The sequence below is a fragment of the Microplitis demolitor genome, chromosome 1 (genome assembly GCF_026212275.2).
Source record: "Microplitis demolitor isolate Queensland-Clemson2020A chromosome 1, iyMicDemo2.1a, whole genome shotgun sequence".
NCBI lineage: Eukaryota > Metazoa > Arthropoda > Insecta > Hymenoptera > Braconidae > Microplitis > Microplitis demolitor.
In genome coordinates, this window is record NC_068545.1 from 2,481,688 (window position 1) to 2,509,438 (window position 27,751).

Consider the following 27,751-nt stretch of genomic DNA (forward strand, 5'->3'; position numbering starts at 1 on the left):
ATTACCGGGCAGGTTGCTGCGTTACTCGCAATCACGATGCAAGGCAGCGATAAAACCTCGACAGTGTTGCTGCACCGGCACACTTGCACACTATCGCTGTACAGATATATATATATATATATATATAGATATATACGACCACAGATAAAAAGACCCAAGGGCAAAATAAAATACTAAGCCGTATAATCCTGATGCGCTTTTTCTTCGGTGGAAAATGGGAAGACGCTGTCTAAGATAATTATTTCGTGACATCCAACATTAAATATATTTTTTATCTTTTAAATTACAGACCAAAAGTATATTTAAATGCCTGTCTCTAGTATTGTCAAGTTATTTCGTACAATTAAATTATTTAAAAGTAAAAAATTTATCCTTCTACTTGTTTTCTTAACTTTTTTTCCATTAAAACAAAAATTATAGGATTAACTTAATTTATTAATGACAAAAAAAAAAATATATGATGAAAGAGCTCAAGTTAAAATTATTAGCGCTATATAATTACAGAAGTAAAAAGATAAAACAAAATAAAATATATAGTAGTAATAATAATAATGATAATAATAATGATAAAAAATAAAAACTCGTCTTTTGTTGTTACTCCGAAGAGAGAGCATTACAGCAATCAACTTTAATGGAAGCAATAAAATGCAGGTGGCAGTACTACGTATTATTCTTCTTAGTTTTTATACTATTATTATTATTTTTTTTTTTTACTGGGTTATTTTTAAAAACCGCGAGAAAAAGCTTGTCAAGTTGTCCCACCTTAAATATTATTATTATTATTATTTTTATTCTCGAGAAAGCATAAATGTAATCGCATTTTGGCATATCTAAATCCATTTTGTAACCGTGCCAACAAAAAACTCCTTCACTGGCTCGTTTGCGGCTAAACTGAAAAGCTCGGAAACTTTTTTTCTTTATTGCATCTGAAGCTTTCGCGCGTAATTTTTATTGACTCATTAATATTATTATTATTATTATTATTATTATTATTATTATTATTATTATTATTATTATTATTATTACTATTATTTTTGCTACTACTGTCACAACTCATCATATTTTATATTTTTTAATAATCCAGCTATTGTGTAAAAAATAAATTTGCTTTATTGATGATTTTATGCGAGCAATTTAAATGTCATTTGATTTTAACTTGTCAAAGTAAATATAGATTTTATTTTTTTATTTTATCAGGCTATAAAACCTACATCGCTCGTTTGTAACTATGTAGTCACTTATTATCTATATATCTATAGCTGTAGATATAGAACGCTCGTTCAAGTATATCGATTTTAGCCCCTCAACTATTTTATTATTATTACACTAACGCGAAGCGATATTTCAATGACTTAACAGTGATTTCATAAACTATAGACATTGATCGATCGCCAATTATTATTTGCCCTCGCAATTAATTCTATAATAATATACATTGTTGTTTATTATTTATTAACTACTGTTTTATAAATATTTTTATTATAAACTAGGAAGATAAACTTACTCATAATTGTGACATTGTAATGCTCAATGATACGTGGGAAGAAAAATTATTATTACAAAAAAAGAATAGGTTTTTCATATATACATGGAAATAAGAATATTTGAAAAAATACTGTTTTAGTACACGCAGAAAATTTTACAACAAAAATTACTCATAAAGTTTGGCACTGTAAGGACATCTAGCCAGTAACTAAATTTTTACTGTGTATGGGAACAATTTAGATATTTTCTGCATGTTCTCACAAAATCATATATTTGGGTAATTTTTACTAAAAATTTCACTGCGAGTAGTAAAAATATTCTTTTCGAACTCGAAAGTATAAAAATCGTAATACTGTAATTTTCACAATAACTATTAATAATTTCACTATACAGTGAGAGAATAAACATCTTTTCGGATTATGGTACACTTTTACCACAGGAAATTATGCTATTAAAAATTTCAATTTAAATTGATGTGAAAATTTGAAGATTTCATATGTACCTGAAAATTGGAAGGTTTTTCGCGCAACAAAACGAAAAAATTTGTGATTTTTCTGCTGAAAAGTGACTAAAGGAATAATTGAAGGTGGCTACAATTTTTTGATGATGTAAGAAACATTTAAGAAATCGAGATCTAGATTCTTTTCTTTTCTTTTCATTTCGTTTTTGCAAAAAACACGCAATGCCGCAAATACATGTATTTTTGTTTCGTGAAAAGCATTGCGATTTTCAGGTACATGATTTCATTTAAAATAATTTTCTTAATCGAAGAAATTCCAATATATTTCAAGATATTTTGATTTTTTTTTTTGGTCGTAGTGTAAATAAATTTTGATTTCTTCTGTCAAGTTATTTTTTTCTCAGTTATCTGTAATTCAAACTTTCGAGTTTAAAAACATGGTTTTTATAATTAAAATTGTAATTTTTCAAGTACATGGTAAAAAATTATGAGTGAATTAGGATTTTATAAAAATTCAAATTCGCTCCGTCACTCGGATTTCCAGCGTTAAAAAAAATTCAATCTACATACTGAGTAAATAAAGAGTTTGTTTTTTCAGATGAGTGGTTTCGGAGTGATCTGAATTTTATTTCACTCTGATTTGGAATTTCAATATTAAAATACTCCTTTTAAAGGTAAATTCCACTCCGAGGGCATCAAATAAATGAAAAATTATCCGTTCCGCCAATTTTTTACAGTGTATTGTTTTTTTCATGTATATAAATCAACTTTGAATGAATCCAATACCCAAGATAAAAATGAGTAATTCAAATAGCAACATATTTCTGACCAGGAAACATCCAATTATAATAATAACTATTTGCAAAAAGTGAATACCCACAATTTGTCGATATACTTTGTAACAAAGCGTGTTTATGATATTAATATTTGTTAATAACATGTGACAAGCTAATGAAAATATGTGCTGGGACTGGAATGCAGTCAGCAAGTCAAGAATCATTCAATCAAAGTTATTTTCAACGGGTACAAGAACAAATATATATGTTGTAGCAGCAATAATAACAATAATAGTAATAGTAATAGTAATAATGCATAATGTATAATGAAGTAAGATAAACAGAAATATATATCTATATGTACAGTGGTATTAAAAAAAGACAGAAAAGTTTTAATAGCGTTAACGAATGCCACGTACGAGTTTGATGGAAAAAAACAAGACGGACATGTTGCTATACCGCGAATCGATCAAAGGCCCTTGGGCGACACTCAACAAGAAACTGTGACGTGTAAAACGTTGCCTTACTTAACTCCGACCATCTATCTCATATATATGTATGTATATAATATGTATGTATCTGTTACTACTGGTTTGAGACGATTAACTCGACAAGAGTATGCCCCTGAGCGGTCGATGCCATCTTAAGAGTTGTTATCAACTATAGTAATTAAACACTTGGTTTTTTAATTATTTTTTAATTAATTACTCAACGAATTTGCAATTAGTTTCTTTTAATTTAGGTTTGAATAAAAAGATATTTTAAATTTGGCTGTAGAATCCTCTGTAGAGTAAAAAAAGTAAAAAAAAAAAAAAAATGATAATGATGATGATGATGGATACAAAAAAGTAAAGGGGCTTTTAAAAATATGTATATGAGGTCTATAGAAATTTAAAACGAGTTTAATATCTTAAACATTGTTTACGCAAGAGCGCGTCGTTTAACATATATTTATGAATGCATAAGGCTGGGAGCAATTTACAATTACTCGATAATTAAGAGCGGAAGTGAAGTAACACTAATTCATCATAAGCGAAATAAGTATTTGCATAATTATAAATAAATATGCATATTAAATAGATGTGCTCGATAAATAATATTTATTAGTGTGATTAATTAAATTCAATTCAATTAAATTCACTGTATATATATAAATACATATATATGGGAGAGAGGCAAAATTGAAATACTATTTTCGAGGACTCAAATCCATTACATTTTTTTCATGATATTCAAAATAAATAGAAAAAATTTTCAGTTTCCATTAAAAAAACATCTGGATATTCGATAAAATCAATTTTTGAAAAAGTTTAACAAAAAAAATTCTAAAATTGCTCAGTTAAATTTACAAAAGTGATTTTGAAATGTTTGAAAAACATTTTTTTTATAAATTTTGGGGTTTCCCGGTTTTGTCTCCCTCCCTGTCCTCTATATGTATATATGTAATTTCCATTTTAATGTCGAGCACTTGAAATCGAAGAACCACTTTTTCAAGAGCTGGAAATTAAAATTAAAATAACAAGAAAACAATGCGGAATTTGAAAAAACTTTACTGATAATTATTTGTAGAGAACAAAATTGTCAACAAAAAAGATTCTATAACATTTTGTAACAAGTCTGATAATTTCGCCGGAAAAGCAAAAAGATTCCTTTTTGAACAGATGGATTTATCAAAAAATGATCAAAGACCTTTTTCGTAGAGCGTTCAATTTCCCACAAAAATATATATTATTGTTATTTAAATGGAAAATCGAATTTTTTAATGAGCTAGGTCTGTAATCGACATAGAATTCTAATTTTGTATCTCCCGCGAAATTTTTTTTTTGAGTTTAACTGATTTTTTCTACATGCACTTAAAAAAAATGTTGCTTCGAAATGACGCACCACAATATATATGTTTCGAAACTATTGGTGTGTGGTATTGCCGTTATTAGCATATTTAAAAATAACTAAAAGCTTTAAAATAATTAGTGAAGTTGTAAATGTTAAATGAATCTCCGACATTTTATAAAACAACTCGGCTATTCCCATGGTTGCTTATAACTCGATCGCCGAGCGACAGGTTACATAAATACATACGGATTATAGAGTGACGGCATACATGATATACATGTACAAATACATATGTACACGTTACCTATATATATATTTATATATATGCCTCGACGCTATAAATCAAGCATACATTTCGTTGAATAAACTTAAACTTATTTATAGCTTGTTAATAGTATTCCGTTGGTTAAAACAATATTGTAACTATGTTAAAACATTAACTCGAAATTTACTAATAACCACTTGGATCACGTAAAGTGATTAATCAACAACTGTTACTTTTCATTTTATTTAAATTCATCCAATTGGATTTAATATTTATTAAAGCGCTTTTTAGTTTTTTTTTTTTAACTTTAAATTGGTATATTTCCAAAAGAGTAAATATATATACTGACGTGGTTTATATATGTATCGGAAACATTGACACAGGTACACAACAAGCGAATAAATCTGATCGGAAATTCATCGACCGTGTGCCACTTTCATGAATTTCCAAACAGCTTGATTGAATATTGGATACTGTTATCTCTACTTGAATTATTATCGTGTTAAAAATAAAGAGGACAAAAAAAAGGTATAATGATAAAGAATAAAAAAAAAAAAAAAAAAAAATTAATTATTCAAGTAATAATGAAGATGAGCAAATGTCGATGACAATTAGCTCAATCAAGTGTAGGGTTAACATTTAATGTCAAGAGAATACATTTGTATATATTATCGATACGGTTATGCGTATATGTAATAGTGAAATATATATGTAATGTACATGTACATGTAGATGTCGATGTATTAGACATATATGTACACAGATGAATGATTAGGGAGCAGATGTGATGCATAACCAAGAGAATAATTCCCTGGGGGCCACAAGAGACATCAATGTCAGTGTTCTCGCAGCATCATCTAGCAAACTGTCTTTGTTCCTCTCATTTGGTTTCAAGTTGAAACGTTATATTGAAACATCGATATTCAACAATCTCATTGCGCAGCATGGATGTGGTCTGCTAGACTGCTAGACTGCTATTTACATTAGCGAAAAGAGTGCAAGTGCAAGTGAGAGGGCATATATGAACGTGTATGGATGTGTGTATGTGTGCTCAATAGTCAATATTGAACAGCACCTTCATACCCATCCTCTTTTCATTTAATCCCATTTTCAGGTGAGCTCCATTCGACATTTCGCCCACGTACTACGCGGAGAGCCAACCAGGATCGTGGATATACACCACCGACGAGGGAATATTGATTCATCGGGTTGCGCCATCTGTCAGCAGACCAACGTTTTGCTCTCTCAACATTATTCCCGTGGCATTGCATTGCAGTGTCGTACATGGATGGATGCTACTGGTGTGCTGTTATATGGTAGCTGAATGTGATGCTGGAGACTCGGCTCAGCTAGCTCTGTTTCGTAAGCCAAATGATGAATAATATTTGCATTCATGTGCAAATAAATATATATATATATGTCACGTTAAGTAAATCGTATGCAGATGATAAAAATAAAATAAATATTTAATTCAAGAGGCAGCGGCAATTTACCGCTCGGTTTCATAAATTTAACTTTTATTATCGTTTAATAATAAATTATAAATTATTAAACGTATAATAAAAATAATTGATACGATGATGTAACGTCAGAAAAAAAAAATAAATAAATGAAGTTATAATGATAATAATATATGTCTTTAAAGTTATGACTCATAAAAAAAGACCGGATGGAGAAATTAGTGCAGATTAATGGAGACGAATTGAGATATTTGTCGTACACCCGTTTATAAAATTGATTCATATATTCCCATACAACTTTCGTCATAAACTATATATATATATGTATATATAAGCTGAGGTCATTCAACCGAGACAACGAGAAAGGCTATACATGTGGGTTACAAACGTTAATAAAAAATTTTACGTTAAAAGTTTCTTTGGTTACAACATATATAGATATATAAATATATAAATCTATAGAGAGATAATAATCAGGTTAAAGATTATCGAGAATTGATAGGAAAACTTAGCGCAATAGCTATCAAAGAATAATAAATTTTAATCATCAGCAGTGTGGACAAGTATGTGTACAGTTGATAAATATTTCTGTTTGGTGTTTGTACATTAAACAGCACGGGAATAGCAGCGGTGGTGTAGGACAACTTTTAGCGATAGGGAATCAAATACCATCAGAGAAACTTGCTCACATCCAGCCGCAGTTGGATCGAGGCAATGCACAAGTTGCGTTAACGTGTGGGAGAACCTGCAGAACAAAGTTACCAGCTCGAATGCCATACCATGCCATGGATACGGCATACAGCGTACGTCTAAAGCTTAGGCTTTAGTTTAACACACACATGTTATACACACACGATAATACCCGAGCTGTAGTGAGTATTTAATTCTGTAGTATGTACTCTGTAGTCTGCAGTAGGTATCTCACAAAGTTGTTTACCCAGCTTGTACTTTTCCCTTATCTTCAGCGCGGAAGACTGACAACACTTTTATAAATTTACCTAATGTTCGTATACATATATGTATATACAAATATATATGTATGTGTGGGTACATGTATATCAGTAACTACATGCTGCAGACAGAGAAGAGATTATGGAGGGTCGATAGTTGAGTCTTTCCGTTCTGATGTGATACCAGCACTACTATATACCCGATGCTGGGCTGGGCACTCCAATATCACGACGCAACTTGAGAGCTTCAACAAAACATCCACCAGCCAAACTTTCTTATAAGCTTCCTTTGGCTTAAATAGTTGCCGGTTTTTGAGCACCAGAAAACTCTATTGAGAAAATTTTAAGCTCAATTTATGCCCAGTTCTCGTGAAAGTTTATAAACTTTTTTTTTCATAACTGTTATCTTACAACTTCAGTACTTATGATGATAATTGTCAATTCCAAGTTTATAAATATGATAAATATTTTATTTTTATCAATTTAATATTTTTTCAATAGTCGATTTTTAAAAGCAATGTCTTGTAACTCCAATTGAGGATTTTGATAACAGAATATTTTTTTATTGAAGTTTAAATGTTTAAATAATTTAGAGGTATTTTAATTTCTGAGGTATTTTCATTCCTCTTTAATATTTTAATTATTCTGAGAGATATTTGTTGACTGGAAATATTTACTACGCCTGCAGATATTCAACACAGATATGTATATATATATATATATTTAGTGTGACTTGTATAGTATGTTGTCTCGACTCATATTATATTTAATTTTAATATAATATACAGGCACATCATATCACATACTTGACATGAGCGACACTATCGCAACTCTTGATCTTTTAAATCAAACTTAATACCAACGGTAAACTTTCTGTTTATTCTTTTAAATTATCACTCTCAGCTCGCTCGTATGTAATAACAAAATAAAATTTAAAAAAATTGAAATAACAGACGCTGAAATTCTTAAACACTGAATATAAATGAATCAACACACATGACTACTGTATAAATAAAAATATTTCCGAGTTTCGTGGAAGAGAATCTACATGAGCCAAAGCTTTATGCAACCAGCAATTGACATAACGAGTGTGTGTTTCAGTTACTCTTTCAGTATCTACTTTGGTACAGCTCAGAGTCTCCAAGTACTGGTTAGTTTCTCTAATTGGACGCGGGCAAATTAGTTGCTAGTTTCAACAAATTCTGGACTGAAATACAGACACGAACAAAATATTTGTACATAAACCTGCAAATGGAACTGAAATTAAAAATGTCTACAACACTATTTAATTCTGAAAGCAGTTGACATTAATTTATTGCCTCTGTTAGGCACAGATTTGCTCAATTTACTTTCGTGATGTTTAAAATTTAGTCACGTTTCATTTTTTGAATTACCCGGGTCAAAAAATTAGTGGAATTTGAATTTTTGTCTTAAATTTCAGTTTATTAAGCGAAAATTGAGTAAAATCATGTACCTGAGGATCGGATCGTTTTGAAAAGTGATTTAAGGAATAATTGGGGGTGGCTACAATTTTCGACTGACGTACGAAACATTTTAGAAACCTAAATCTAGATTTTTTCTTTTCGTTTTTGCAAAAACATGCAATGCAGCAAATACATGTATTTTGGTTCGTGAAAAACGTTGCAATCTTCAGGGTTATGTAAAATTTGACTTTTTTGACAAGTGAAAATTTAGTAGGCCAAGTTAGCGACAGAAAATCAAAATCAAAATGTTTTTCAATTATTTCTGTCTAACGACCTACTCAGTATCTATTCAAATAAAAAAAGACAAGCTTGACTTAGTTTTGGCTAAGTTGACTTAAATTTGACTTTTTTGACTTGAATGGATACTAAGTAAGTCAAAATCAAACATGTTTATTCTGGAATCGACTTACTTAATGCCCATTTAAGTCAAGAAAGTCAAATTTAAGTCAACTAATCCAAAACTTATCTTTTTTGGCTTAAATAAATATTGAATAGGTCAATTTCACCAAAAACAAATCAAAAATGAATGAAAAACACGTTTGATTTTGAAAAATTAGTTTTCCCAACACCGAGTCTAGATTTTCTGCAAAATTTCTCTAATCATTTCTGTCAAAAATCTCCTCTAAATCCAAAATAAAGGAACAAGCTCGACGCATTACTCAATAATCTGCAATCTACGTTTTCATTTTTGAAAATGTTCATTTATATAAGAGAAAATCGTCACTAAAGTTTCCACTTACTACGCAAGTGCAGTCAGGATATTATTGTCCATCGACTTGTGATAGAGAAAAAAGTTCAGATCCCTCTTGTCAAAAAAACCAAAATATACTTGGTTTTGGCAATCTACAGATTTTCCAAAAAGATCGTTTTAGATCACTTTGGACCCGGGTCGCTAGAGTATATTGTTGCTGATAACCCGCAAAGCAAATTAAGTTACTTATGATAACAATAACGATTATGATGATGATCAAATTAGTTTTTATTGGATTAAATCTCGTGGTCTTTGATGAACTGCAATGCAGACAAGTGTTCAAAGTAGCTAGATTACTTGCTAATCGGTGAAACTACGACGCTAATTACCTGTGCCAAGACGCAGTTGTCAGGCGAGTTGACTTTAAACTACGCGATGAGGCATGAAAAGATAATAATGAAAGACATTAAATACGGGATTTAAACTTTTAAAATAATAATGTGTGTTACTTTGTGAGCAAATGAATATTTAATGGCCGATGATAAATTGCAGGGTATTGGCAGAGTATTAATAAAACATGTTAAAGTTAAATATTTATTTCACTTTGTGTGCGTAGTATGAGCGGTGATTATTATCAACTTTCATTTACTGTTATCGAAAACTGAGTAAGGGAAAAAAATCAAGTAAAATAAAATTAAAAAAAAAAAAAAAAAAAAAAAAAAAAACTATATATTGAGCGTGTATTATTCGTTATTATATCGAAATACATCAATTCCGTGCCAGTGACCGGGCAAATAAAATGTGAGCTCACGCGAGAGTTACATTTGCACGCGATATCGCCCAGTTTTCAGGCTAAATAACGGCGGCATCACTCTGTAAAATGAGAGTAAACTGAGTTGAGTGTAGCTAAAAAATATTTATATAATAACTAAATCCTTAAGTAAAGAGGTTAAAGGAAAAGGAAAAGGGTAAAAAGGAAGTGAATGAGTAGAGCTAGTAAAATAAAAAGTGTTAAGTTTTTTAGCCATCAAATAGTTGTCAAGAGAGTTAAAAAAAAAAGTTAAAACTCGAGTGGGAGATAATCTGTAAAGCCTCAACTCACTATCAACACTTCCGTTTGGCTTTTATATTCTTGGGACACATTGAATGTGCTTTGAAAAAGTTTATGGATCGATAAAGAGGTCGCGTGGAAAATCGACATGAGAACAAAACTCCATACATCTCCGAACGGAAGCGGAAAGTAAAGGAAAGAGAGATAGATAAAAGAAATAAACGATCAAGGAAAATGTACGTTCTATTAATTTCAACAAACTTTCCATCCTTTTTTCTCCATGTTTTCAAACTTTACTTTTTTCTGAAAATTTTATCTTCATCATTTGACGTCTAATTGATAATTTAAAATTCCGCGATCCTGTGATGAGAATGTCAATCTTCCGGCGAATGCCCAGGATGCCATTTTAATTATAACTGACGGTTAATTACTGTAATCGGTATAGGAACCCTCGGGTTGTGAGTTGAAAGGGGCTGTTACTGCTGACGACAAAACTGTATGACAAGTAGTAAAGTAAGAGTGAAAAGGCAAAAAACCATCCAGCTAAAGGAAGTCCATATATATATACGTATATTTTCCATCTGTTACTCTCTCCTTTCTCTTCACTTGCTGGCTACATAATTCTTTGTACATCTACATCCTTCTCCTCTCTCTCTCACGCATGCCCAACTGCTGTGTGCTAATTTAAAATTTCCCTTCAGGACAAACTTGTCTCTCCCCTTTATTTAGCTTCACTTCGGCTTCATATTCATCCACCAGAATTCTCTTTGTATTTTATACTTCTCCAGTCTGCAGACGAATCTCAACATATCTCCGTAATGTATATATATATATATGGGCCGTATTATTATTGTTATTTTTTAGTCTCTTTTTGTTGCTTTAGCACGGCACCGTGACTACCTTTTGTGCATCAGCAAAAACAGGAGTCCTTTGAGTTAAATTCACTCGTCAAACTTAAAATTAATGTCACTAAGTACAGTCTATATATATATGTAATACGTTCATATATTTTTTTATTACGTATTAATGTATAAAGTCCATTGGAATGTTTATTTTTGTACGTCAAAGGTGAATAATAGCGTTAGTTTGCCCAAGGGTGTGGCGTCGTGTGTAAAAAAGTATCGAGGGGAAATACAAAGAGGGAGAAATAAAAAAAAAAATGGAGAAAAAAAGGCAACGGTGCGGAAATTTATCGTGTTTGAGTTGAGTGTGTGTATAACTACTTAATTTGATATTAGTATTAGTATTATTATTATTATTAGTTTTGATGGCATGATTGTGATTATTCGTAATAATAATTTTTATCCAAGGGTCGATGAATAATTCAATCAAGTAGTGAGACTGGGCTGCTCGCAATTAGCTAATGCGAGGTTAAACACCGTTAGGTTGAATTGCCAACATTATACTTGAATAGATTTTATCGATTAGTCGAGATTAATTCAATGTTATTATTGTTATTATTATTATTATTTTCCAGTAGATCGTTACAGTAAAAAAACATTGAATATTACCGGCGTTATTGACGCAAATATTTAAATAAAAAGGTTTAAAAAGTGAGAGGTATTCAAACAATTCGATTATTGATATTGATGATATCGAGTTTTTGAAATAAAAGGAAACTAGCTTTTGTATGAACGCAAAGAAAGCCTTGTGAGGAATCAAGGCGAGGATGAAAGAGAAATAGGTGTGAGTAAAAAATAAGCATTAAAAAAATATATGAGAAATAAAAGTGAGCAAAAGTTGTGCTTGAGAGCACCCCGGTTCTTCGTTCGAACGGAAGGTATTTAATTTAGAGAGAGCTTTTACATTGGTGTCGCAATTTTGTGCGAGTCGCTCGTACAGGGAAGAATGGAAGAGGAGGAAGTTAGATGAAGAAAAAAGGCGTAAGAGGAAACAGAAAGAAGAAACAAAGAAGCAAACTCGAGAGTAGTCCCAAGAGGACTCACTGGGGAAGCAAAAGACTTGCGAGTGGCTCTAAGAATAAACGAGTAGGAAAGAGAGTGCAGAGAAAAAAGATAAAAAGAGAGGGTACAGTATGCCACCCCTGAGCGCCTTCACCTCCTGCACTTTCGTGTAGTTTCGCTCTCGTGTTTGTTCGTGTATTCATTCCTGTATTCGCGGGGGCGGAGACCGCAGAGTATTGATTTCAGCCCCTCAGCTCAGCAACCCCGGCACACCCCTTCGCGCTTCCCGGTTCTACTACTCCTACTATTACTACTACTACTACCACTACTACTACTACTACTACTACTACTACTACTACTACTATTGCTACTGCTGCTGCTGCCTTTTCCCTAGCCACCCCAATTTTACTCTACTCACGTATACTACTAACACATCGAGTGGCCTCTGTACTATGCTGTCTCACCATTCCCACGTCGCTACTATAACCATCCATCCTCTATTTTACTCTCTCGCTTTCGCCATATCTACATCTATACATGTGATGCCGCTTTCCCTCGTCATCGACCAACCCCAATCAACCCCCGGCTGTTCGCCAACGTTGTCACACAATTCTCGTGAATTAATATTGAAGAAAAAAAATAAAAATAATAATAATAAATAAAATAACATGAGGAAAAAATAAAAAAATGAAAATGAGAAAAAAAATGGGATGACATATCGATCGGCAGACATTTGAAACTTGATTTGTAATTAGAACACCACAGCCACCAACCTCGAAGTCTATTATCTTGAATAGGAAGTATTTCAGTAGTAGTCGTTAAAGCGATTAAATTAATTGGCGGTTGTATTATAAGTACTAGAGGTAAATTGGAGTTTGCCATTAAATGTGACTTTAAGTGGACGTTTTCAAGTAGATGTATTGTTGTTGATCAAGACCACCGAGTGGTGATGTTTAAATATCAAGTGTTTCGATACTAAATATATTAGACGAATGACAATTAGCGAATAATAATAAAGATGGTAATTAAAATTCGAGACTTACCTTTGGCTCTGAATTTGAAGTTTTCAACTTTTTCATGGGTGGCGAACTACACGCGGCCGTGTCCATGGCCTCGTCTACGGTAGTGTTTAGGGTAGGTCCAGGTACTGCTGCAATCTTTGTTTGCTCGGGTTTGGCGGCAGAGCCGGCAGCCGTCGCGGAAGCTGGACTGGGAGGTGGACATGGTGCAGCGGCACTTGTCGCGGGCGGTCCAACGCCCTGTGAAACGGGAAATCCAGTTCTCGAACTGGGTGGTGGGCCTTGGGGTTGTTGGGGTGCTGTCGCCGCGGGAGTTGGTCCTTGGGACTGAACGGCTGCACCCGTTGAATTTTGACTTTGAGACACCGGTCTCGCGGTTCCATTCATCTCGGGTTTATTATTTTGCTGGGGACCGTGACTGTTACTCTGCGGTTTGTCGTGCTTGTCTCTGGCTTTGTCCCTCCTGTGTCCGCTGGATCCTCTCTTGGAGCCTGCCGTCGACGATGCAGGGGGTCCTGAGGTGGCTGACGCCGGCGAGTGGGGTTTTGATTTGTTTGAGGACGAGGACGACGAGTTACTCGTGGTCACGTCGGAATTTTGGGATGACGTTGATGATGACGAAGACGTTGAAGAAGCTGAGGAGGTCGATGAGTTTGATGAGGTCGAATTGCCGTTGCCGTCTTGTGACGTTGTTGTCCCGTTTATTTCGTTAGACTTGACAATTTCGTGCTTAGCCTCGCTAGTTTTTGTTCCAGGTTTAGTGCGTTTGATCTTCATTTTGAGGCCTTTATCAACGGTAGCAGAGTGTTCAACAGCCATTTTTCCGGGATTGCCGGAGTTGAGGTGTACCGCGTTAACAGAACCGGGTTGTTGCTTACCACTAGTTGGTCCGTTACCAGTACTCGAGCTGTTGGCGTTACCACTGCCTGTGTTTTGATTACCGCTACTGGAATTAACCGAATTTGTTTGATTATTATTTGATGAATTTGATGAATTATTAACGCCGCAGGACGGCGACGACGATGAGGACGAGGACGACGACGACGACGACGAAGAAGATGAAGATTGACTGTTGTTGCCGGTGGCAGTTATGCCCGATGACGATGAATTTTGTTGCGTTACGTTTTGTTGCTGTAACTGGTGATTCTGATTAGTCGTGGCTGCTGCTGCCGAGGCAGGCGTTGAAGCCATCCCGTTTCCCGAGCTCAATTTCTCGTCCCTCGTCTTCTCTATATCAGCATCGAGGTCGATTATGAGATCGCCTATGCCAATGTCCCATTCATTGTCGTCGTACTCGAAGTTGTTGGTCACATTCGTCGTGGCCGTGTCCGTTTCTCCAACGTTAGCAGCCACTGTGCTTGCTTTCGAATCACGACGCGCCACCGACTTATCACCCTGTTGCGGCGGCTGTTGCTGCTGCTGCTGTCGTTTCTGCTGCTCCTGATGATCCCTACTCGTACGATCCCGTCTACTTGAACTAACACTGGTACTGTTCGTCGCGCTACTGCTGTTACCACCGCAAACACCGATTCGCGTCGATGATGACGATGATGGCGATGGCGATGACAGAGATGATGCTGCTACTATTGCTGTTGCTGTTGATGCTGTTGTTACTGATGTTGTCGATGATGTCGATGATAACGATGCTGATATCGCTGATGCTGGTACCGCCGCGCACGGCGAGGTTCCTTTGCGGTTAACGTTAGGGAGGCGACCGCCTATTGGCGTGGTCGCCATGCCCTTGGAACCTTTTCCCCGGCGCCCGCCAGCCTGTCCACCGACGACACGACGTCTTGTCTCTTCGGTGACGAGCAGAATCCACTGCCTGGAGTACTTGAACCCGGACCACCGCCCGCAAGACGCTCCTCGTCCATCGAACACATTACTCTTCACCGATTACTATACACCCTACTGGTATCTCTTTCTTCTACTACTGCTCTTGCTGCGTCTTCACTGTACCATCTACAACTACGTCTCAAAACACTTAATCCTTCACTTCTACTCCTCTCTCAACAGTCGTCACTTATTCAAAATATTATCCACCACTGCTACACCTTTTAACAAACATCCACCACTTATTTACTCACAATCACTACAATTCATCACACCCACTTATTTTATATCCACGATCACAAATTGACCACTCAATTGTATAAAAAAAAAAAAAAAAAAAACAAAACAACACACTATCAATCAATCCTTGAGAATCTATGGGAACTATTTATCACCATATATCCATTCAATGCATCCTCGGAGCCCCAATGAGGTCCAGATCCAGGTCCAGGCCGAGGTCCAGGTCATCTGATGCTGATAGCCTCGTCATCAGTTCAGATCTGAAACAACGATTAATTTTTCTGGTTAATTATCTGAATGAGAAGAATATAATTAGCTTGTTACATCTATAAATATATATGTACATATATCTATCAACATCAGTGTAACTTTTGAATTGAATATAAATTTGAGATTCATTAATCTCTAAAAGCAGATGGCTCTCACGAGGGACGAAGAAAATACTCGAGCAGTTATTCGTCTACTCTAGCTTTGCCAACAAATTTGTATTCCCACTTGGGGTGGAATTCGTGTCAGAGAGCGATTAATTTTACCGGCGGCATTTTGGCAACCATCCAAACTTACACTACACACATCGGATCGCAGTAGACGCTCTTTACTCTATCTATATGTGCAGCCTCTTCTTTTCTCTTCTCTTCTCTATATTACCGTCCACGTCTCCTTCAAGCCATGCTCAACGTTAATACATGAATTACTTTTTAAATAAAAAATGTGAGCAAGAAGCAGCTAAAAGAGTTTATTGAAAGGCTTATTTAACTCGGCACTTAAAACGTCTTTTAAATAAATTATAAAACTTATTATTTGTTAATCTCAAAACTAATTAATCAATTAAATTTATGCGATAACTTTCTTTTTTATCATGTTGGAAGCTTATTAAAATAATCATCAACTTGCCGAGCAAGTGTTTTTATTTTAAATTGCTATCTTACAGATGTCAATGTCAGAGATAACATTATATAAAATAATTACTTCCTTTACTGAAAGTTTAAAGTCAAAAAATAAAATAAGACTCGGAATCTCCATACAATATCACGGATGCCTTTGCATGTAATGTTCTAACAGTTGGAACTATATTTATATATATATGTATATTTATTTAAACTACGCATTGTATCGCGACATAAAGTGTGGCGTCTGCAGCTCATAAACAATAGCCAGTCAATGGGCACTTGAGAATAATGTTGTTGTTGTTCGCGATTTACAATTGCTGTGCAGTCGAAATGCGCTATCCGAGAATTAATATGCAGTAAAAATCTCTGCTAGCATATGTATGAATATATATGAACACACGCGCACACGAGCCAGCAGATGCATTCTGTGCGAGTGTGAGAGTTTGTAATGATACGTTACATTAATCAGCGGTACGGTAAAAACAAGTCAAGAACAAGTAGATATATAATATAACTGTTTTAAAAGCCAGTAATACATCAAACAGTCGACTGGAATTAATAAATGTTTAAATGGAACAAGTCTTTGGCAGTAGGGTTTAGTTGTTTGATATTATTTTTAAATGATCTATCAAAAACCCATTTGCATTATCTATTCATGTTTGTTAATTTAAAATAAGATGAGATGAGACGTTGGAAGAAGAAGAAGATGAAGAAGAAGATGAAGATGAAGAAGGAGAAGAAGAAGAGGCTGGATAAGGACAAAAGTCAAGTTAAGAGCTGAACGACTGGTTGTGGTGACATGATAAAAGAAAATGGTATTAAAGCATTTAAAATGTCATTTAAACCACTGGTTGACTGAAATAACTGAGTCAAAAAATTAACAGAGCGAGAGAAAAATAGTTTTAGTTTCATTAAAACTTGGAGATCAAGCTGGATAGAAATATGGTATTTATTTAGAGGGCTGGCATGTGATGAAAATGGTGAATGTGGATAAGGAGAGACGAGAGACGAGAGACGAGATAAAAAGAGTAAGGTTAGTTTTTTCTTTCATCCCGGTTTTTTTCATTATTATTATTATTATTTTCTTTTTTTTCATACTCGTAATAAAACTCGGGTCGTATACGCCATATGCCTGCAAGCTGGAGATGTCCCTCATGTACTCTTGTGTTCCGTGATATCCCCTATGTTTCAGAGTCTCTTTTTATATGCACTGGTGTCTCGTCGGTGGGCGAATGAGTGAGAGTGTGTCGTTGAACAACTATATACATTTATTTATGAGTGTGTATATATTTTGGTGTATGTATATATGTGTGTATGCAACATATAGACACGGCAGTACGACCCGACCCCAAAAGTCACGAAGCGCAGATGCTCCTGTGGCCGTGTTCGCTCATCCGTTGCACGCTCGTTCGCTTATTCCGAGTCTTAGGATAAGATAGAATAGGATAGGATATAATGTGTTGCGCCCTCGTGTTATGTATGAAGCTTAAACGTGTGTCCGTGTGATACGGGGTATGCATAATCGACCGAATTTAAAATCACAGCCCTCTTTTCGGGCGATTTCAAACCGATTAACAGGGACGATCGCTTTTCTATTCATAACATTGCCATTGTATTCACTGCGTCAGCACAAGTCATAGCTTTCAGTGCTGTCGTTATAATAATAGCTTTTAAGATACAAATTCAAATGGCTAATTAATTGGCTGAGATATTAAGTCGAGTAAAGTTTCAGTACAACCTGAAAGTTTGTTAACAAAATCCACGACAAGTTCTCACAGCCGTTCCCACCTGGCGTGCAGGAGCCATCGCGGCTTATGAGAAATCAATTTCTTTATCTTTCTCTCGTGAAATAAATGCTCTTATATACATACATACCCACTCACACGCAGACATGAGCTAGTGATTTATATCTGTTAATCAAAACAGCCAGCTGATGATACGTGAGAAATACCTATAGACTTATTGCTTTTGAATTATTGTAGCTGCCGTACTGTTAAATGAACGAATGAACAAACCAACCAATGGAACATTAATATACAGCTGAGACGAATTGAAATGGTATAATCGGAAAATCAATTTTCTCTTGGTTGCCGCAACGCTCGAGCACACAAACTAAAAAGTCTAGCTCACGTTCTATATATATTATACATATATAAACCAACTGAATCATATATTTATATTTAACTTTAAATTACCTGGGAACAATGGACTTGGGGCATGGATTATACTTTAAATAATGTCAAGTTGATATATATTTCGAGCGCACCTGTCTCGTCGAGGATCGAGAACTCGTGTGTCGATAAGAGGTAAAGTGAGGTTGTGCCCGTTGAATAATTTAACAAACGTGGAAACCGGAGTACGGCGAAAGGCCGTTTCCTTTCTAAACGAATGCCCGGGGTCTACAACAACAACATCAACATCAACAACAGCAGTAGCAGCAATAACAACAACGGCAATGATAATAACAAACTAAACAAAACTACTGCTGACATTGTCATGGGTCTCAACGATTCAACCAACAATTGACGTCCGTTATGTTACTACCTGTACCGTTGTTACTTGCACGAGCATTTGCTACTCCAAGTGTAGTGTCGGTACACCTTTGACTGCCGCTACCAAAGCATCCTCACCGCCTTCTTCCTTGGCTACTATTCAACTTTTATGTCCATTTCAACTCCCTTGAAAAATATAACTAATGAGTTTTATTTAACGCGGTACAAAAAGTCCACAAGTAGCAGAATAAATGGACTGTGGCTGGTAGCGGCTCGCGATGCAGCTGCTACTCATCACTGCGAACAAGATTAAATAATCTGTCGGATGTTAGTCTACGAGTTTTATTTAAATCGGGATAAAAGATAAAATACCTTAATCTTCAACTCGTTGTTGAAGATTTAGTTTTTTTTTATTACGAGAATAAAGTTTTTATTTGCATAAATTACAATAACAAATGTATTAATGGGCAATTTAAAGTAAAGGTATTAAAGTGGGTATAGGTGTTGCTGAGCTTAATTTTACTAAAATATTGAAATTAATGTAAAGTGGCACAAGTCGAGCAGCGAGGCATGCGTAAATAATTAGCGGGGAAATTGCTGAGATGAGTATTATATATATAAATATATATATTGTATGTGGTGTGTTGTTGTATGTACTAATATGAAACAGAGAGAATATTCATTATCAGTGAACAGTGTACAGGAAATGACATTAAATTAGCCACGAGTGGGCTCTGAGCTTGATCTCCCTGGCACCAGGGGCCAAGGGTCACCATGTAAACGAGCATCTCTGTTCGGTTATTACGTTACGTAGGTTATTTTGTGTAGACACATGAGATACTACATGTATATATTCTATAATAAAAATGACAAATATCTGAAGCCTTTCCTAACACCCGATTGGCTAAAAACTTAATAAAAATTTAAACAACGACACATGACCTCTAGCTTTCTATTATTTTACATTGGGAGAGCCTCGAAAATAATGTGAGATGAGAAAAAAAAACTAAAAATATGCACATGTAGAAAATTTAAAAAGCTATAGGTGCAATTTTTTAAAATATGTTTTTTTATGTAATTTATCGTTTAAAAAAAAAAACAAAGAATTTTTAGACGTTGGCTAACTTCGGTATCATGATCAATAGGCAAAGTAGAAAAAAAATTAATCGATTGCAGAAGAAATGCCCAGAAACTTTGCCGGCATATATTTCTGTGAAAAATTTTTTTCTTTTACTTTTTCCAATGGAAAAGCTTCGAAAATAATGTGGAATGAGAATCAGTGGCAAAATAAAATAAAATTAATCGATTGACAGAGAGATACCCAGACACATGTTTATAAGAAGGATCTAGGATTAAAGAAATTTTTTTTTCCAATAAACTATAATAGAAAGGAGATGAAATGAATATGGTCTCATTTCCGAACACCTGATCGACTAAAGACAGCATGGAAAGATACACAATTCACACAACAATCCACATTAAAATGAATATATGAAAAGCGACATGCGCGCGAAACATGAATTGTTGTAAATATGTATATATTACATGTGACATGTTACATGAGAAGCTTTGGATAGCAAAGAGGAGGGTGTCGGTGGGACTGAGCGGAAAAACAGGTCGGCTTGACTCGCCATATGACGGCTGTCCATTATCTTTATTGCAGTCGTCGTCGGTTGTCGTCGTCGTAAATGCTCTTTGCCTTTACATTAATGTAATACATACACACGTTTTGATAGCCAATAAGCTTAATGTAAAAAACCGATTTTGTTATCTTACTTACTCTATTTTATTATTTACACAAACGTTTTGTCCTTCACCCATTACACGCTTTTAAATATCCATAACTACTATTACGTATTTTTTAAAATATTTTTCATTATTATGGATTTTGTGTCTATTTAACCGCACAGTGTATACTTCATAAATATTTTCGATTCATTATTATTATATATCTGGTTTTTTAAATTTAACAACTGAGTAAACTTTTTATTGTCGATAAACAAAATAATAAAAAATTATCATCATCATTATTATTATTATTCTTATTATTTATTGTTATTATTATTTTGGTGAAATTGCACAATAGCGAAATTCAAGTTTCAATGAATAGTAGCAAATATGGCTCACATAAATGCACCAGAGAATATTATTCAACGGTGGCCGAATGAAAATGTACTTTCTGTTAAACTAAATCCGCTTTAATCAAATCTACATATATACTCAGATATATATATATTCTCGGTATACAATTTCATGAGCAATAATTTAAAACTTTAACATTAACGAAATATAAGACCATAATAAAAAATATAAATTACTCATAAAATTATTCTCACTAAAAAATATATATATATTTATAAATATATGAATATAAATATTTTTTTTAGAACTTAATCTCTACACAGAAAAAAAATATTGACTGAAAGTAAATATTCTTGATTAAAAAAATTTTTTTTTTGGAAACTTCTTTCCTCTGACCAAGAAAAATTTTCTTGACTTGGTTCCCGAAAACGTTCGTTTTCAAAAATATTTTCTTTACTCACAACTTTTTTTCTGTGCACTCGGAAAATTGTTTTTTTGAAATGCTATGGTGTAAAAAAAAAAACCGGAACACATTGACCACCTAATGAAAATCATTCTAAACATTTTTCAAAAATTACTAGACCACAGTAAAATTGACAATCACATTACTGCAATCATTGTAAAATTTACTATGGTCATAATTTTCGTGTTAATTTCAATTTTTGTCAAACGACCAACATGTTCCAGCTTTACTACAGTATAAAATTTCAAACGAGAATTTCTTTACGCAGTGCGATTAATTGTGTAAACAATGAAAAAAAAAAAAAAAGCTTCATCTAAAGATCTGAGTAGGTATCTGCGTTGTTAGTTCGCTAGTTTTTGTTACGTGTTGCAAGTAAAGAGCCATAGGCAAAGAAGGAAACGGTAACGAGAAACCCAACGTACGCCTGCCGGAAGTACTTGTCAAGCACTTAAGCAGAGCTGATATGAGGGGGATGACGCGTTGCGATGAGTATTATTTCAACGTGTATTGTAATAACTTAACTAGGCTCGTGCTTAAGTTCATATACAGGCAGACATTTAATACAGACATAGACATAGCGACAGAGACAAAGACAGACACTGAGGCGTAGACGCAGACATACCCACAGACACTAGACAGCAATGTTTATTTTTACAATAAACTTTATACAACATATATCTGTATCTATAACCGTGATAGGTATATACGCAATAGTGTTGATTGTAATGAATTATAGTTCCTTCAGCGACCACGTGAATAAACTGTTCGTTTTAATTATGACGATTTAATATACCAACATATATCAAAGCAGCTTGTGTGTACATTTGAATACACACAATTAATTAATATTAATAATCTATAATTATTAATTCAAAATATGTATAATATAATATTATATATATACATATCGCGATAATATTGATGACATACATCGAATAATATTTACTTGGTATATAATAAAAATTATGAAAATATGTACGCGAGTATGTAAACATGTATATGTATATGTATAAGGAGGGGGCAAAACGGAGTACTTGAGTAACTGTTTTCGAGGACTCAAATACTCTAAATTTTTTTTTTTAATTACATTCAAAGTAAACAGAAAAATTTTCAGTTTCCGTAAAAAAAAAAAATCCGCTTAGATGAAAAAAAAATTCTTTTATGCAATTTTAGGGTATCTCGTTTTGCCCCCCCCCCCCTCTGTTTCCTATATGAAAGTTATATATAAACATATATTATAAATAAACAATTAAATAGCTACGAAAGCAAGTGTACGTGGGTTTGGGTGTAAGATGTATATATATATATATATATATATATATATATATATATATATATATATATATATGAAGGCATAACGTGGTAGTCGGTTAGATGCCTGTACTGTGGAATAAAGCATAAATATTTATATGTAGTGAGAGACGTGCAGTGCATAAGCGCACGCGTTTGCCGTGTACAGAATACTTTGGCTTTGGCATGATATCACTACTACATAAGCTCCGGGATATAATACACAGCAACACACATCACAAGACTCGACAAGAGCAGACTTTAGCTATCCGCGATTGCTATGTCGAGCTTTTCTGCCCGCGAGTACTGCAGCTCTGCCCCATCACCTCGACCTGCTCGCGTTCTACGGCAAGTCTCCCGAGACTACTCTAACTCGTTCCATATAAGTCTTGGAACGCGCCAGCAGACATACACACTATCAACTCCTATCAACCATGTGCTGATATTTTATATACACATATACTGTTGCCAGCAACACACACATGGACTACATCTAGAATATAATAGACTGCGCGAATTTGTTTGCAATTTTAACCGTGAGAACGCCAATACACATCACTTATTACATACATACATGGACAACATATGTAGAAAAGGACGTGTACTGTATAATACTAATTTATCACACCGGTGATTTATGTATATATATATATATATATATATTTTTTTTTTTTTTAAATATTCCATATTCATTTAAATGATAAATTTTGTTTTATTTCGGCATGACAAATGATTTTTAATGTACAGGGCCAGTGATTCTCATTTAACGGAGGGTAAACGTGTTGGAAATAACAACTCCCAAGGGACCGGAAATTCTTCTTAAGCAGAATTGTCTGTTGTGTATATATCGTATCGTATCGTCTTGTCTTTTCTAGTTTCATACGAGGACGTAATTCACTCACGGGAGCAGTTTATCTCTCGTATCGCTTCTGGTCGTTATCTTGAGCCAGATCTTCTCGTCACTTAGTCTATCAGTCGAAAGCCTCTAACACCACCAGTGTACAGGCAAACTCATCCACCTTTTTTTACATTACCTCCCCTTTCTCTCGCTTCCCTCGAACACACACACAACACACATACATTGATACCCACATGTACAGTATACACACAGCCGCTCGAGCCTCGAGGTTCTCCATCAAACATTCTCCGAGGTTCTCAATCTACGACTCATACACAGCAGAAACTTTGATTTCAAATGACTAAAAAATAGTAAAACTGAGTTTTTAATTACGAGATCCAAATTTCAGACCATGATAACAAGTAATGAGGAAATTTTTGAGGGAGATATTGAGGGAGGATTTTAATGGGAGCTGAGAACCACTGGCCGGTTACTCGACTGCACCTCAGGCCGCGAGAATACGCTCCGATATAATTAGCGTGTTTAACTCTGATTTATAATGACGGTGGAAACGCCTACCGGTAACCCAACATGTTGGTTCTATAGAATAATCTCCTCTTCCCTTACACTATATTCTGTACTTACATTCTGCCCGCACGTATGTCACATGGACGACTAGACGGGTTTCAACGCTTCGTAATTGTCACTTGCACTGGCAACATATAACATATAACCTATAGAGTGCTCTCCTCACTTTGATAACAAGTTAATAAATTTGAATCAACTACACACTAAAAAATGTAAACTCAACGTAACAGTCTTTTTTTTTAACGGTTGTTTTTTTTCTTTATCTTGACAAGATTATCGAGGGCGACATCGCGACAATTGTCCGGTGAATTATGGCCACGAGGTGTATTTTATTTTTTTGTCCGTCGGAAATATTTCTGAGACGTTTCGATGCTTGTAAGACAACCCGAAGACTAACTCAAGACTCTGAATGTTGAGTATTCTCTGGCCTATACTTGAAACTCTGAACCTAAACTCGGGGCACAAACTATACTAGTCAAAGATTATTCTCATATCCGTATAATCAAAAAGGGACTTAACCTGCGCACCTTTTCTGTCAGGTATACTCTTTGCCAGGGATCAACTCCCCCAAGTATCCAAAAAGGTTCTTCTTCTTGTTATTATTATTATTGTTGTTATTCCTTTCTTTCGTTTCCATTCCAAATTATTCCAAGGTCTTGTCTAAAATCTTTAAACAGCCGGGCCATACCTCCGAGTATAATTCCAGGCTAGTGAAAAATAAATTTCGAGACAATAGAAATTTTATACAGAGACATTTTTATTTAACAGCCCGGCTATTAAAGGTTTAATTTTTTTTCTTTTATCCACAAAATTACGGTACACGAAATATAATTCTATAAGTACTACAATAAATAATATAATACTCCATGGACTATTTGTCTTTCTACTTTGTTTAGTCTCTATAGCTTTACGACATTATGCTCAAAAAATAATTTACCGAGTCGACAAAACCCGAGTTTCGAATTAATATTTCCTAAAAGTTGACTGCTATAAATATTTTATTAATGTTAACAATTGATGACAGTGTGCTTTAAATATGCCGAATTTAAATACCACTTGTACATACACTACATATTTTTGGGCTTTTCACCCATTTTGGAGAAATCGAAATTCGCCAGCTGACTTGCTAATTCATAAAACTGTGGAAATATATACCTATATACCTATAATATAACTTTCACTGTAAAATATTTTCGAAGTCAATGCGGTCTGTGTATTTGTTTGATCCCCTTGGAGTAAAATTCATTTTGAAGGGGAGTTCATTTTAATTTAGAAACTCCAGTTTAGAAAGAAATTTACTCCGAACGGGAGTTTGTTTTAATATTTAGAATCCGGTTTCAAATAAAATTTACTCCGAAGAGGAGTTTATTTTAAAATTGGAACTCCGGGTTTGAATTAAATTTACTCCGAAATGGAGTTTATTTTAATATTTGAACTGCGGTTTCAAATCAAATTTACTCCGATGTGGAGTTTACTTTAATACTTAAACTCCGATTAGGAATGAAATTTACTCCGAAGGCAAGTTTATTCTAGAATTGAAACTGTAGTTTGAAATGAAATTTACTCCAAAAGAGATTTCATCTAAATATTTAAACTGCGGTTTCGAATCAAATTTACTCCGAAGAGGAGTTTATTTGGAAATTAGAACTCCAAATTTGAATTAAATTTACTCCGAACGGGATTTTATTTAGACTGCGGTTTCAAATCAAATTCACTCCGAAGTGGAGTTTATTTTAATATTTAAACTCCGATTAGGAATGAAATTTACTCCGAAGGAGGTTTTATCTAAATATTTACTCCGGTTTGAAATGAAATTTACTCCGAAGTGGAGTTTATTTCAATATTTAAACTCTGATTAGGAATGAAATTTACTCCGAAGGGGATTTCATTTAAATATTCAAACTCCGGTTTGTAATTAAATTTACTCCGAATGGAAGTTTGTTTTACCATTAAAACTCCAAATCGGAGTAAATGGTGATTGAAATAAAATTCAGTTTACTTCGCTTAAAAAAAAACGCTACCCTATTTACTCCGTAAGCGAAGTTTTTTTTTTACTCCAAAACAGTGAGGGACGAAGTGAATTCGAATTCAAATAAAATCTATCATCTCCGAATTAACTCCCGCATTTATAAAGTATTCGAATATTTATTTTTATTCATATAATAGCCGCCTTATAATTTTTTAAAAGTCATAAAAATACTTTCCATTTAAAAACTTTCTTTTAATTAACAAAAAATTGTTTTTAAACTTTTTCATTCAATTTAAATCTCACGACTGATATTCACAGTATCTCCATATATATATATCCGTGTACATAAATGGATTTAAAGTAGAGGGGGTAACGTAAACGTCGATATCTCCAGCTACAGTCTCGGATCGTCACGAGGACCAAATAATAGATTAGCTTCGATTGTATTAGATTACGATGACATTCCTAATTAACTGTTGCCGATATCTCCCTTTAATTAGACATATATATACACATGATGTTATAAATTAAATATATATATATATATATATATATATATATATATATATATAAATATCAAGCATGAGAAATTGCAATTGTAGATACAATGTAACAACATTGCGACAATAAATGAGTTAATATCGACAACACAAATGCGGTTATGTCATCCGTTGACGTTTGTCCGCAAATTGAAATAATAATTGTCGGTATACATGTACATATATATAGATATATGTATATATGATAACCAACAACGCATAAGTTATAATTCCCTGATAAATAATCTTTAGTGAACTTGTTTTTCACTAAATATATATTTCTCTCTCTCTCTCCCTCTATATATATATGTTTATATAAAATACATTGAAAATTTATAATTATAGGAATAATAAATAATATATAATGATAATCATAGCGTTATCTTTTAACTGATACAGCTTGTTATGATAATAAAATAAAAAATAAAAAGTTTTTTATGTCCGTGTTACTGGATTTAAAAAAAAAATAAATTTAACAGATATATATTTGTAAGTGTGTGTGAGTTTGTGCGCATGTGTGTTGTATGTGTACTTTAAATAGCTGGTTTTATCAAAACAACTTTACTTGGACTTTAAAATTCATGTTAATTATTCAATTAACTCAATATCTTTATTTATTATTACTCCCGATAGCCATATTACGGAATTAATTGGTCTTAGTATTATTTATTCGTTATTTAATTATTGAGCGGTAGAAAAATAATAAAAAAAAAAAAACAACAAAATAATAATAAATAAATGGTAAGTAAAGAAATCATTACAAGGACATGACAAATCGAGGACGCTGTTGATTAATGACTAGAACAATGTATATATTTATAAATGTATGTAAATGTGGATGTGTGTGTGTGTGTGTGTGGATTTTTATTTTTTCTTGAGAAATAGTTAAACTACTAGGCTAGTTAAAAACACGAAAACAATAGCGATTAGATCTTAATGTTTGCAGTGTGCTATTGAAGTCTAAGTAGTCGTTAATTTATTTGATAAGACAGACAATACTACACGATTTTAAGTAAGATTGAATTTAACGATTAAAAGTCTCAATGACCGGAAGTAAGGGGTTTCATTTGCGTTAAGCAGAGCAATAAAAAGAGGAATAAAGTAAAATGTAAGAGACAAAATTCAGTGGTGAAGAGAAAAGACGAGGAG

The 27,751-nt window shown here is 33.8% G+C and overlaps 1 protein-coding gene across 4 annotated transcripts in view; it reads right to left on the reverse strand.

The window, feature by feature from the left end:
• The window catches only part of LOC103568367 (zinc finger protein 608), a 100,080-nt gene that overhangs the window by 17,445 nt on the left and 54,884 nt on the right, over positions 1 to 27,751 (reverse strand). For all 4 annotated transcript variants that reach the window (XM_053740659.1, XM_053740681.1, XM_053740702.1 and 1 more), the window contains one exon: positions 13,403 to 15,711. In XM_053740659.1, coding sequence (XP_053596634.1) covers positions 13,403 to 15,115 — 1,713 coding nt within the window. In that variant the 5' untranslated portion in view covers positions 15,116 to 15,711. The remainder of the gene's footprint in view (positions 1 to 13,402; positions 15,712 to 27,751) is intronic.